The 12189-nt window shown below is 45.8% G+C and overlaps 1 protein-coding gene across 1 annotated transcript in view; it reads left to right on the top strand.

Moving 5' to 3' along the window:
• Positions 1–12189, top strand: part of KIF2C (kinesin family member 2C) — a 33680-nt gene that overhangs the window by 10693 nt on the left and 10798 nt on the right. Inside the window, exons 8-12 of the mRNA XM_014061736.2 lie at positions 828–923; positions 2007–2061; positions 2536–2698; positions 5149–5239; positions 11960–12023. Coding sequence (XP_013917211.1) covers positions 828–923; positions 2007–2061; positions 2536–2698; positions 5149–5239; positions 11960–12023 — 469 coding nt within the window. The remainder of the gene's footprint in view (positions 1–827; positions 924–2006; positions 2062–2535; positions 2699–5148; positions 5240–11959; positions 12024–12189) is intronic.

Genomic DNA, 12189 nt, shown 5'->3' on the forward strand with positions numbered 1-12189 from the left:
CCTTCGTGCAAAATATTTTCTGTTTCGTGCATATTTTCAATAAAAAATAATTCTGCATTCAGTGATTAATGTCCAGTAATATAGTTCCACAAACAGAGGTAGTTGCAACTGACAACATATTCCCTAGCTATAAGGAAGTAGTATTTTAGTGTTGTCAAGTGAAGAATTCAGTTGAGTTCAATTCAGTTCAATTAAATCCACCACTATACAGCATCAGAATTAGTGTGACGGGAAATATAGAAAAGCAAATTAAGCAAAAATTCCAGATAGAGATTTTCTATTGTATTACCTGGACTATAGTCTTCTTTAGAAAAACTATATCAGGTAATAAGTCAGTCTGCTTGTACACATGAGAAAGCAGATGCTGCTGAAGCCCAGTTCTCATTAAACAATTTGGCTAATCATAAGCAATGCTTAGAATGACAATGCACCACCATCTGGAAGGCCAGGACTTTGTAGACCTTGGCCTAAAGTAGAATTTTTCAACACTGGCAATTTGGATTTCAACTCCTAGAATTTCACAACCAGCACAGCCACTGCTGAGAATTCTGGAAGATGAAGGCCACCCATCTGGAAGCTGTCAAAGTTGGGAAATGGCTGATATAAAGAAGTCAGCATTCCCAGACAGCAACATACATCAGGCATCAACCTTTTTTCAGAAGTATAGCCAGTACAGTGTAAAAAAAAAAACAACCCTCAAATGTTCCAAAAAGTACTATAGAATGTTCTATTCCCTCTATTTTCAAATTAGCACTTCATATAGTTAAGAGGGGGAAAAGTGGGTCTTTGGTTGTCACTAATCCAAAACCACCTATTTTATCTTACAGGAATATGACAGTAATTGTCCAAATTGGGATTTTGCACGAATGGTTAAAGAATACCGAAATACTATTAATTGCCAATCTTTATCAATGAATGATCCAGTAAGTAAAGATATGTAAACTATCTTAAATGTATTTATTATTCATGAGCTATACTTGCAAATAATTAATTTAAAGAGGAAAAATTAGCAATTTAGGTTTCACTAGATGTAGGAGATGGCCAGACTGAGCCCAAGAGAAGGGTCAAACTTCATTGGTCCCTTCGTGCCCACAAGAGATCTAACTTCAGCCCACCTTCAATTCCTTTCTATTCATAACTCCTGCTAATTTCCCTTGACCATTAGTAGTTCAGATTCTTGTAGAGAGCTTAATCTTGCAATAAATCTTTATACTAATTTGAACTGCCTTAATCGCCTGGTTTCACCAGCACTTAACATTAGTCCTATTTTTGATTTTCTTTACAATATATTCTTATTTGCTTTGCCCAGATAACTTATGTGAGAGAGCAACTGAAATATTTGTAATTTTGGTTGTTCTGTTACATATTTGTAGGAGTAGGGGAAACTAACAGAATCGTTATATTCCGCATTCCTCAGATTTAAATTTCAGAAAAAAAATTCTTGAGCATATATTATCTAACACTACGATAATACATAGGGAGTTTTCTTAGATTTCATGATGTTTTGAAAGAATTAATTTGATTTTTAAGTTAAAATCATTATTACATTGACACTACTGTTTTCAATCTCTATTCATAATAATGAAATGTTTTTATCCTGCTTTTTTATATAAAACTCAAGGCAGTGAACATACCTTATATTCCTGCTTGTTTTTCCCCACAACAACCTTGAGGTTCACATTTTGTGGTCATATGCAGTTCTTAACAAAGTGTCTTTTCTGATGAGCTTTTTTATGCTTTTTGTTCTTAAAACGTGCATGGATTCTGGGGTGCCACCTGTGTGTGCATGTGTGTGTGTTTATCAAAAAAGTCAAGATGATGGCCACAACTACATAATCCAAACCTTGGCTCTTTTTGATGTGTGTCATAAAAAGATGGCAGATACAGTTGTGCCTGCAATCTTAACTTTTTTGATATTCCCTTTCTTCACATGGACAACCCTGAGGGGTTAGTGAAAAAAGTTGTCTGACCTTATCCCTTAATGCAATCTGCAATCTTCTTTTAAGATAGAAGAGCATAGAATTTGTGTCTGTGTGAGAAAACGACCCTTAAATAAGCAAGGTAAGATGACATTCAGTACTTAGCAATTCACATTTCAATTCACTATTGTTCCTCATAATGGGTTCTTTGTTTCTTCAGCTATTATGTGTTGGAAGCTAGCATGCCATTACTGAGTTAAAATATCATTTTAGAGCAATGTCAAGTGAAAACAGAAAACCAGGGAAGAATACATTTCAGTACTTATAGACCTTTTGAACAAACCTTGGGGATACAGTGGACAGGAGTTATAATTGATCACATCTAATTTTAATTATCCTATCACTTTTGAACTGAAACAAATTTTTTTGTTTAAATCTTTTTCTTACACTTCCCATAGCAATCACAGTTTTGCCCCAAATATTCTGTACGAAGGCTATTAGTCTTCTGCAACAATAATCATACACACTATTGTCTTCCTAGCATGTTTAAATGCTTGTGGAGTTCACAAAGTCCTATTTCATGGATCATTTTTTCTACTTTTTCCCCTGTAAACAGAACTTGGAAAGAAGGAATGCGATATAATCACTGTTGTTAGCAAGAACAGCATCCTGGTGCATGAACCAAAGATGAAGGTGGATCTGACAAAATATCTTGAAAACCAGCCTTTTCGATTTGACTTCTCATTTGATGAAAAAGCTACCAATGAGATGGTTTATTGGTAATGCACATTTTTTTCTCCTGGCAGAATAGCGACACTTTGCAAAGTTAATACTGAGGATTACATCATAGCTGATGCTTTCTGGGTGCTATGCTGCCAAAGTGACTTGGTGGAATAAGAATTTTGCTCTTTGTATTTGCTATTCCTAGCAAATTGCACTCTTCTGGAGAGCTCTGATGTTCTTGGGAATTGTTGGAGCCACTCTCCCAACTTAGGAGTCACAGTCCTTGAGTGCTTCTACTACCCCTGGAACCATTTTAATATTTTCTTTCCATGTTTTCTCTAGTTCTTCCATCAGGCTCTTCTCTACAATCTTCTCCAGCATCATATACTCCTTCCTTACATTGCTGTGCCTTGGCACTGCTATAATCTACCACCACTGCTATCTTCTGGTCTTTGCCTTTTACCACAGTGACTGGTTGATTGGCCAGATCCTGCCTGTCTGTCTGGATTGGGAAATGCCACTGGATCTTAGCCCTGTGATTCTCCACAACCTTCACTGGACTTGGGAAATCTAGCCCATTAATGCTCCTGTACACAATGCCAGCTACTTGGTTGTGCCATTCAATGTTTGCTGTTCCTACCTGCATCATACATCTTACCATTATGTATTGCAGTATCTCTGAGATCTCTGTGCGTAGTCTTCACCTTGGATCCTACTTATTGTGGTAGACATCTGCTTTTATGGATCTTGGTACTTTGTGCTGTCTTTCTTTGTGTTAGCCAGTCTGGATGGAAACCTGCTGCTAGCAGCTGGTTCATCTATGCTACTAGGCATTCATGCACTCCTATTCATTTCTTTAGCCAGTAAGTGGGGATCATATCTGGGCCAGGTGTTGTCCAGGACTTCATGTGCTTGATTTACTGTTGACTCTCTGCTATTGTGATGGTTTCTGTTCTGGGAAACCTGCTTTCAGTTCCTGCAGCCACTCTGCACTTGTGTTAATGTTATCTCTTTCTCCCGTATGTTTTTCTAGTAGTATTCAGTTTCTGCTATGGATGGCTCAGCTATTACTGTGTTGTTGCATTGCAGTTGGGAGTACACTTTGGATGGTTCTTTAAAGGTCTCTACTTCTCTAGTGTACCTCCTTAGCCTGGTAGCCAGTGCTGTGAGCCTTTGTTTAGCAGTCTCTAGGGTCTCAGATAGAGTCAGTCCCTTGAACTTTTTCAGTAGCTGAGTCTTATCCTTAATCTTAACTCCTTCTATAATTCCATCTGCTGACTATCCTCTGAGTTGTCTTAATCTTAGCCTCTAACATCATTTTTTGGAGGGTGGAGGAAGTATGCACTGCCATTATTTTTGATTGTGTAGCTAGGATAAACAGCAACTGTAGTGTATATTGGTTTATTGGTTTGAGTTATGGTAGTAGTGGGAATTATTGTGAGGGCTCTATTGGCATCTATACCTGATTGGCCAAGTATCTTGCTCTTATGTACATTTAATCTAGAAATTGTTAGTATTTTTATTGTTTTAATTTTTTAATATTTATATTTATAAACTTGCCCAGAGTCATTGACTGAGATGGACAACTATAGAAATCGAACAAGCAAGCAAAAAAATAAAATAAACATTCTAGCATAATGTCCAATGATTATAAATTCATACCACTTGCCAAGTGTCCAAATTTTGATAGGTGACCATGAGGTTGTTGCAATGGTCAGGAGAAAAATGGTCATAAGTCACTTTTTTCAGTGCTGTCAGGACTATGTAAATATATACATATTTATTACGTGGGCTTTGCTGACATGGGCTTTGTTGGTAAACATAATAGAAATGTTGCCTTTATACTCATATACATGAAAGACATCCAGATTAAACCTCTCAAGTACCTGAAACTTTTGCAGCATGCAGCTACTTCAATGCTTTGAAAAGGGATGTTTCACCTGTGTTAATGTGCTTGTAAAGTTTTGTAAACATTTTTAATATTTCCACAGCTGCATTTTGCAATAATTCTACATTCTGGAATTATAGAACAAAACTTCCCATTAAAATACAACCAATGTGTTTCTTTCCATACTCATGCTGTGAAATAGAGATAGAGCTGTTTTAAATGCTTCTTTGGAAGTGAGAGAAATGAATCTCCCATGGATCCATTGGCAACCAATGTTTCTTGAATTTTCCTTTTTTTTGCCCATTGGAGGATAGTGAAAATTGTACATGCTTAGTGGAGGATGTCTCTGGCAATGGACCTCACTTTGCTTAGAAGGAAATTCTGCTCTTCAATGTGCTATCTTACTTTCTGTGTACAACGATAGCATTTGAGTTTTTACCCAACCACTATAATTACGGTGTTGACCTTTGTGCACTTCTGATCCTGAAAATGTCTAGAATTTTGATCTGTGTCAATATTTTATTGAACACAGATATAATTGCTACTGATAATATTTTACAGATTGCTTTTTGTAGTTTCACTCATTGATGTTTTCTATTTGTTCTTATGCTTGGTCAGGTTTACTGCTAGACCACTTGTGCACACTGTTTTTGAAGGAGGGAAAGCTACATGTTTCGCCTACGGCCAAACTGGTAGTGGAAAAACTCACGTGAGTGTTGGCTTCTGTTATATTTTTAATTTCCATTTCCCTGAATTAGTTAATAACTTGAATCAAACAGAAGTAGTCTAAACTACTTCTAAATGGTTATCTGAAAAATTCTTGACTTAAAAACATGCTATCTTTACAGTAGTTTATAAGAATGCCACCCTGATAAAATTGGAAAGTCATCATGTTTCCAAAGTGAGGTGTGGGAGGAGTAACACATGGGTATTAATCCAGCCCTTTTGCCCTGGAGACTGAGGTAATCTTTTGAGGCCACACCTCTGATCCTTCTTCTGCTCTCCCAGATTAACCTCAGTCTCCAGCCCAGAAGGAGTGTTTTTCCTGACTCTCCCTCACCTAGGAAGACTAGGGGTTTTTTTCTGTAAGTTTTTTCTTCTAGAGTTTTTTTTCCCCTTACCGCAAGAAGCATCCGATCGCTGCATTCCTCCTTGAATGTGCTCTGCCGTGCTAGCGAAAGCCTTGCTGCCTTGCTAGTACGCACACGCTCTCCAAGCGGCCGGACGGTCGCATAAGAGGGGAAGGAGCCTCCGGACCGATCGGAGTGCGTGGAGAGGCCTTCGGCCTGCAGCTGCCCGACTAGGACTCCGGAGGATCGGGGATCCGGAGGGGATTGCCCCAACACGTCCCAGCTTCAGAGAGGCTCAGGCCGCAGGTCAGCAATCGCCATCTTGAGCACGTGGGTGAGCGCGTGACCGGCAACCATCTACGGTAGCCGGGAGCGCTCAAGAGGCACCGAGGAGGCCGGAAGAGGCCTAGAGTGGCCCCCACTCTGCCGGAGATCTGCACAGGGGCCTGGATTTTGGTGTGGACCAGTGCTCGAGCCGTGGGTCGACGGCTGGAGAAAGAAGCGTGAGCCAAGGAGCATCGCACTAAACAGCTGAGCCGGCAGAGAGCGAGGAGGGGTGAGCGGCAGAATCGTAAGTGCATGGTGGACGCGGCAAGGAGTGGGGGTGCTGGGCCGAGAGCCCTAGGGGACCCAGATCCAGCCGAAGGGACTTCCAAGGGAGCTTCCCAGGTCACCAGAGGGAGGTCTCCCACCAGAAAAGGCACTCCCAGGGTATCCACTAAAGAGACCCATTCTAAAGGGGACAGAGTTACCAGGGCCTCCACTAGGAGATTTAGGGTGACCATCAGCCCATCGCCTTCCAGGTCACGCTCCCCCCACAGGCTCCCTACGCTGGCAGAGGCCCAGGCGACCTCCCCTGGCTCCCCCAGCAGCTCAGGCAGAAGGCACAGCTCTATTTCACCCTCCCTTTTGCCCGCCCATTCTTCTGAGACGAGGGGGGACCCCTTTGGTCGCAGGGCTTCCAGCCCAGCTAGGCACAGGCTGGCACCAGAATTGCCAGAGGCAAGGGACCACTTGCAACCTCCAGAGCTCCGCCCTTCCCTCCCAGAGCTACCTGAGAGTTTTCAGGAGGTTTTAGCCAGGGCCATAGCTCAAGTGATGGCTTCTGGGTTGAAGTACCAGTCCCAGGGCTCTCAACATAGATCTTCCCAGCCCAGGGATCATCAGACTCTCCCCAGAGCCTCTGTTGCCAGAGAGCCCGGGTTCCCTTCTCCCTCCACTGCCAGTGAAGCCTCAGATATAGAAGAAGGGGAGCTGAAGGAGGTGGGGTTTTCTGAGGATGAGGATGCTCAGTCTACAGAGGCCCCCAATATAACTGGCCTTTCCCCCCCCTCCTTATTTAGTTCCCTACTCCAGAAGGCCAGAGTCACAGCAGACCTGGATCCCCCACCAGACCCCAGGCCGGCCACTGCCACGCCTAGCACCAGCAAGAGTAGCAAGAAGGGTCCCTTCCATAGACCCCCGTAGAGAAGGAGGAGATTCCCACTCCAGAGATGTTCCTGGAGGTTCTAAACTCCCAGTGGGTTAAACCAGGATCCTTTCCCAATCCGGGGGGCAATGAGTGGAGGTTCTATAACCTCAACCCTACCTTTGCCCAGGCACTCCAGCTCCCGGAGGTGGACAACCCGATTGCCACCCTAGCCTCAGCCTCAACCATGGTGACGGGAGACATTGCAAACTGCCTTAAAGCAGAGGATAAGAAGGCGGAGACTGTCTTACGTAAAACATTCCATGCAATAACCTGGGCCATTAGGGCGGCCGCTTCTGCATCCTTTTTCAACAGATCCACTGTGCTGTGGCTGGAACAGCTGAGAGACAGAACCCTGGCCACGGAGGTACGACTGCTGCAGGACATCTTGAAGGTGCTGGCAGCCATGCAATTCTCAGCTGACGCCACCCTGGATGCAGTTAAGTATGCGTCGCAAGCCTTATCTTCCTCCGTAGCGTCCAGGTGCTTGCTATGGTTGCGCCACTGGCAGGCGAAGTCCCGAGCCAAATGGCACCTAGCAGGAGCAGACTACGCCGGGGACAAGCTCTTCGATGCCTCGCTGGATCCTCTTCTGGTGGAGGACAAAAACAAAAAGAAGGTTCTCCCAACCACGTCCAGATGGTCGGATCACCGACACGCTCCCTACCCCAGGAGAACATCCTACCGCCAGCCTGAATCAGATGCCCAGAGTCACAGGTACCAGACCCCCAGGTTTCACAGACAAGGGGATAGACAGTTTTCTAGAGACAGATTCAGGGGCCAGCAGCAGAGCAAGCGGCCTTTTCGAGGAGGGGGCGGTCGCCCATTCTGCAGGTTCAAGTGATCCATCCACGGATCACCCCATTGGCGGTCGCCTCTCCCTTTTCGCCTGGGAGCGCATCACCTCAGACGAGTGGGTCCTCCAGGCTGTTAAGCTCGGGTTCCGCTCGCAACCCCCAAACAGGTTCCGCACCTTCGCCTCCTCTGCTGATCCAGCCAAAAGGGCCCTTAAGGCTAAGGCCATCAAACACCTACTAGATATCAGGGCCATAGAGAAGGTCCCAGAGAGGGAGAGAGATTCCGGATTCTATTCAAACCTATTTCTGGTTCCCAAGAGTTCAGGGGGGTGGAGAGCCATCCTGGATCTTAAACTGCTCAATTCCAGGGTGGTCTACTGTAGGTTCAAGATGGCTTCTCTGAAATCCATCTTAGAGGGCATCCGACAGGGCGACTTCCTGGCCTCCATCGATCTCACGGAGGCCTACCTTCACATCAGAATTGCCCCGGAACATCGCAGATTCCTTAGGTTTTCCCATGAAGGCAATCACTTTCAATATAGGGCCCTACCCTTCGGGCTGGCCTCAGCCCCCAGGACCTTTACCAAGGTGCTGGCCGCAGCCGCAGGTCACCTGCGCTCCTTCCCAGTCAGACTGTTTTGTTACCTAGATGACATCCTCGTCCTAGCCAGGTCCCCAGCCACGGCCAGGCAGGACCTGGGGACCACCATCAACACTCTCAGGTCCCTGGGGTTCTCTATCAACCTAGAGAAGAGCCAGCTGGTTCCATCTACCAGGCTCCAGCACCTCGGATCTATTATAGATTCGGGGTCGGGGGAGGTTTTCCTTCCCCAGGAGCGAAAGAACAGCATTGTGCAGCTGATTCATGTTCGTAAATTACGCTCTGTCCCTGTAGTTCTTCTTTCCAGGCTCCTTGGGAAATTCATTTCTTGTATAGGGATCGTGCCTTGGGCTCGCCTTCATGCCAGGGAGCTTCAGTGATTCCTGCTTCCATATCAGAAGGCGGGGACGAGCAACGCCAGATTCAAGGTTCGAGTGTCGCCCCAGGTGTTGCTCTCGCTCCGTTGGTGACTGACCCCAGCACTGGACAAAGGATCCCTCTTCAAGGAGCCAGCAAGGAAGGTACTCACGACAGATGTGAGCCTGTTCGGCTGGGGAGCATACCTGGAGACTCAGATAGCCCAGAGCCGCTGGACTCCAACAGATCTGCGCAACAACATAAACTGGTTGGAGCTCAGGGCCATCCACCTGGCCCTACAACACTTCAAGACCACGGTGACCGGTCATCATGTCCTGGTCCTGACGGACAACGTGGCAGCCAAGGCCCACGTGAACAGGCAAGGGGGCACCCACTTTGAGGCCCTCCGGTTAGGAAACTGGGCAGAGAGGCATCTCCAGTCCATCAGAGCGGAACACATCTCCGGAATGGAGAACCAGCAAGCGGATTGGCTCAGCAGGGAGACGGTCAACAACGGAGAATGGCAGCTCCATCCCAGCGTCTTCCAGCAGATCTGCGAAATGTTCGGGCACCCGAAGGTGGATCTCTTCGCAACCCCAGCGAATGCCCAGCTGCTGAACTTCGTATCGAGGTTCCCTTCCAGAGGAGCCATGGACACGGACGCCCTCTGCTGCAGATGGCCACCAGGTCTACTTTACGCCTTTCCCCCTCTTCCCCTCATTCCCAGGGTCCTGAGGAGGCTCGTGTCAGAGGGAGCAGAGATGATTCTAGTGGCCCCCTTCTGGCCACGCCGCCCCTGGCTAGCAGACTTGGTGGAGCTGTCCTCAGCTTCCCACTGGAGGATCCCCTCCGGGGGAGGTGTCTCTACACCAGGGGTCTCTGGAGCATCGGATCCGGAGTGGCTCCATCTGACCATCTGGCGATTGAGCGGGAACAGCTGACAGGGGCCCATTTTTCCTCAAGGGTCATTAGGACCGTCGAGGTGTCCAGGAGGCAGTCTACCACTTGCATCTACAACGCCTCCTGGGTGGCCTTTGCTGACTGGTGTAAGGCAAAGGACATTCTACCTGCCTTAGCTTCTGTACCCCAGGTTCTGGACTTCCTACAGGAAGGCCTGGAGAAGGGCCTGGCCCCCAGCACCCTTAGGAGACAGGTCTCTGCCCTTTCCACCATCCTGGGGGGGGGGGTGGACGCACCACCCTTGTCCCAACATCCGGTCCTCAGGCGTTTCCTTAAGGGAGCGGCGAATATGAAACCCCCAGTGGTCCATTGATTCCCCACCTGGGACCTACTCACGGTCCTCCAGGCATTGACGGAGGCACCTCTCGAACCTTTGAGGGAGGTTTCCCTACAATTTCTGATCCTTAAGGTCGTTTTCCTGGTTGCCATCACCTCAGCCAGGAGAGTATCTGAGATCAATGCTCTGTCCAGCAGAGCGGACCTCTGCACCTTCCTTGAGAACCGGGTCATCCTCAGATTGGACCCTGCATTCATGCCCAAGGTCAACTCCCCCTTCCACAGGACTCTAGAGATAGTGCTGCCGGACTTCTGTCCGCAGCCCTCCAGGGATAGGGAAAGATCTTGGCACAAGTTGGATGTCAGAAGAGCCTTGCACATCTACCTGAAGCGCACGGCACCCTTTAGATGTTCAGAAGCCCTCTTTGTGTCATTTCAACCGTCCACCAGAGGCGCTAAGGTTTCCCCGGCCACCATTAGCAGGTGGATCAGGGCGGCCATCTCACAGGCCTACGAGGCACGGTGAATCCAAGTCCTGGAGGGCATCACAGCGCACTCCACCAGAAGTGCGGCCACCTCAGCAGCCCAGGTCCCCATAGAGCAGTGTTTTTCAACCTTTTTTGTGCAAAGGCACACTTTTTTCATGAAAAAAATCACGAGGCACACCACCATTAGAAAATGTTAAAAAAATTAACTCTGTGCCTATATTCACTATATATAAAGTGTTTTTCCCACGGCACACCTTACACTATGTCACGGCACACTAGTGTGCCACGGCACAGTGGTTGAAAAACACTGCCATAGAGGAGATCTGCCGGGCCGCCGCCTGGTCGTCTCCTTCACTGTTCATTAGGCATTACCGACTAGATGCCTCTGCCTCCGTGGAGGCAGCCTTTGGTAGGAGGGTTCTGCAGGGAGTCCTAGACTCTCGAGGGGCTCAGGCCCATTGATCCCTCCCAAGGACATCGAGCTTTGGTATGTCCCATGGTATGTCCCATGTCCCACACCTCACTTTGGAAACTGGCAGTTAGTCTTACCTGAACTGCATGTTTAAAAGGAGATCACTCCCCCCCCCCCTTGTTTAGGGCGCCCACGCCAGGGGCCTGAGTTACCTCAGTGGTCAGTCAGGGCCAAATAGGAAGGACGTGTGCTTGCGTTCTTCTGTTGTTCCTTCCTTCCAGGTGCTCTGCTACGACCATCGGTTAATCTGGGAGAGCAGAAGGAGGATCAGAGGTGTGGCCTCAAAAGATTACCTCAGTCTCCAGGGCAAAAGGACTGGGTTAATACCCATGTGTTACTCCTCCCACACCTTCTTTTAAACATGCAGCTCAGGTAAGATCAACTGCCAATTTGCCTTGAATTTTGAAAATGAAATGCTTGATTTCTATGCTTTCCCACCCAGATAATTTGTAGATGAACAATTAAAATATTTTATTTTAGCTTGCTAAAATTTGTTTGAAGTTAGTAGAATTAAAGAGGGTTAGCCTGCTCTATTTTCAGTCCATAGTGTATTGGTGTGGGAGTGGGAGCAGATTTTTATAAATGGAAAACCAAATACATTTGGAATTATTTATTAATCTATTATTCCTTTGCAGTAGTCCTGTAGTATGATTAGTACTAGTAGCATTTTTAGTAGCAGTATGTTTATGTATATAACAAAGCTTCTATTTCAAGATATAAACATTTGAATGATGACTGAAATTTGCAAATTTGAAACATACTTTCATTTATATCTTTATAGAAAAGTAAGTGTAAGAGTACTTTTTGAACAAGTTATTAGGTTGATTAGTATCGGCAATAATTAAATTCTAATCTGTTTGCAAATAATCAAAAGTGGCAGATAATGAGATTCCTGTTTAATTGTTAAGATCTTGTCTTCTAATGTATGTTTCCTTTTTAGACCATGGGTGGAGACTTCTCTGGAAAAGTACAGAAGGCTTCAAAAGGAATATACGCTTTTGCATGTATGTACTATCACAATTTGAATATTTTAAAATCATTTAAATCAATATTTTAAAATTATTTAAATCAGTAACTTTGATCAGGCTGCTTCTCCCCCTCAATATTAAGTCTTGGACACAATGCCAAAAATTCCTGTGAAAGTTATTGCCATATTAATTTCTAATATGG

Source organism: Thamnophis sirtalis, unplaced genomic scaffold (genome assembly GCF_051295495.1).
Source record: "Thamnophis sirtalis isolate CommonGarterSnake01/CBP01778 unplaced genomic scaffold, rThaSir2_p1.2 scaffold_7, whole genome shotgun sequence".
In the NCBI taxonomy this organism is placed as follows: Eukaryota; Metazoa; Chordata; class Lepidosauria; order Squamata; family Natricidae; genus Thamnophis; species Thamnophis sirtalis.